The sequence below is a fragment of the Phalaenopsis equestris genome, unplaced genomic scaffold (assembly GCF_001263595.1).
Source record: "Phalaenopsis equestris unplaced genomic scaffold, ASM126359v1 Scaffold000123, whole genome shotgun sequence".
Classification (NCBI taxonomy): Eukaryota; Viridiplantae; Streptophyta; class Magnoliopsida; order Asparagales; family Orchidaceae; genus Phalaenopsis; species Phalaenopsis equestris.
The window spans coordinates 2,851,277-2,852,813 of NW_018164565.1; the positions used below are offsets into that span (position 1 = coordinate 2,851,277).

Below are 1,537 nucleotides of genomic sequence, written 5' to 3' on the forward strand. Positions count from 1 at the left end.
AGATTTTAATAACAAACAAATACCCCCTATTTTAATTGAAAAAAAAACAAAAAAAAAAAAAAAACATAAATAGGTGAGAAACAACTTTCTAAAAAATAAATAAATCTGAAAACTAGTCTTTAGTTTTGTAATCCAATCTTAATAACAACAAAAATGAAATGATGGTGTTTAAACATAGCTAGATTAAGGTAGATGAAAAGCTACTAATAGACTTCAAACAACACAAGTGATGAAAATCTACATTATTACAGAGAACAGGAAGAAGCTACTCATTTCTAATCTCCAAAAACACAAATGATTAAACGCAAAACTCCACTATGATAAAGTGCAATCATAGAAATATTAAGCATAACAAAAATATTCAGGAAGAAAATGCAGTGAATTGTTCACCAATCGGTAACAATTTCCCTATGCCCCATTTCATGAAAGAAATGACCTAAGTTCTAAACAATATGAAATAGGAACATATACAACGAAGAAAGAAAACAGAAAAAGGACATTCATAACATCATTCATTCAGCATTTTCTTAAACTTTGGATTCTGCAACTACAATGTAATTAAAACACACTGAAAAAAAAAAAATATATATATATATATACCAACAAAGCAATCTTGAAACCTAACATGACGTAGAAGAAAGAACAAACCTTTTCCGGCAATGATGGACCGCAATCCTCATCGCCGCCGCCGGGGACCTTATTCGCGCTTCTCGCACCGCTATCGCACTCTTCCATCCTTCAATTGCCGGCTTCTTCCCCAATCAAAACCCTAATCTCCCCCACCTCCGCACTCCAAAAACCTATCCTCCTCCGCCTCAGCAGGCCCTTTCCCTCACCCCCTCCTCCCTCCAATTAACAAAACTATCGACCCGAACTATCTGGTTTTGCAGAGCCCGCCCTCTGCAACCTCCCTCACAGAGCTCCGACGCCCCAAAGAAGAAAACCAAGCTTGGAGTAAGTCGGACGAAGATCGGCAGCTCTTAAGGTCTAGGTAATGGAGATCTTCTGATTTTAGCTCTGAAAATAGAAGTTTTTGATCGCGCTCGCCTCCGAAATTTGAGAACTTTTAGACAAAAAAGAGGATTTGGAATAGAAACAGCAAAAGTGAGATTAATGGCTGATGAACTAGAAACCGGGATCTTATATAGAGATGGGAGAAAGGAGGTCGGTGGCGAATCTTGGGGTGGGGGAGCGGTAAATTCGGATATGGCAGAGAAACCTGGTTTTTTTAGTTGAAAAATATTTTATATAATTTTGGAGAATTTACATTTAAACCCCCCAATTCCTATGTATTTAATGTGAGACCTATTTTTTTTTCCTTGCATCTACACCACCCAATGTTTCTGAAAAAAATTGAGTACGTAAGACCTATGCAGCGTTGATATGGGTGTTATATTTGCATTATATTTGTGTTATATCTCATGTAACATCCATATAAATTCTATGTAAACTACATGTAATCTACATATATGTGAAAACAGAAGCACGAAACTTATTTGTAAGTTCATGTAGGTTACAGACATATTATATAGAGGTT

At 36.2% G+C, this 1,537-nt stretch overlaps 1 protein-coding gene across 1 annotated transcript in view; it reads right to left on the bottom strand.

Annotated features, from left to right (window-relative positions):
* LOC110021202 (casein kinase 1-like protein HD16) overlaps positions 1-923 on the bottom strand; it is a 16,540-nt gene extending 15,617 nt beyond the window's left edge. Inside the window, exon 1 of the mRNA XM_020719608.1 lies at positions 649-923. Coding sequence (XP_020575267.1) covers positions 649-735 — 87 coding nt within the window. The 5' untranslated portion in view covers positions 736-923. The remainder of the gene's footprint in view (positions 1-648) is intronic.
* Between the last annotated feature and the right edge of the window lie 614 nt (positions 924-1,537).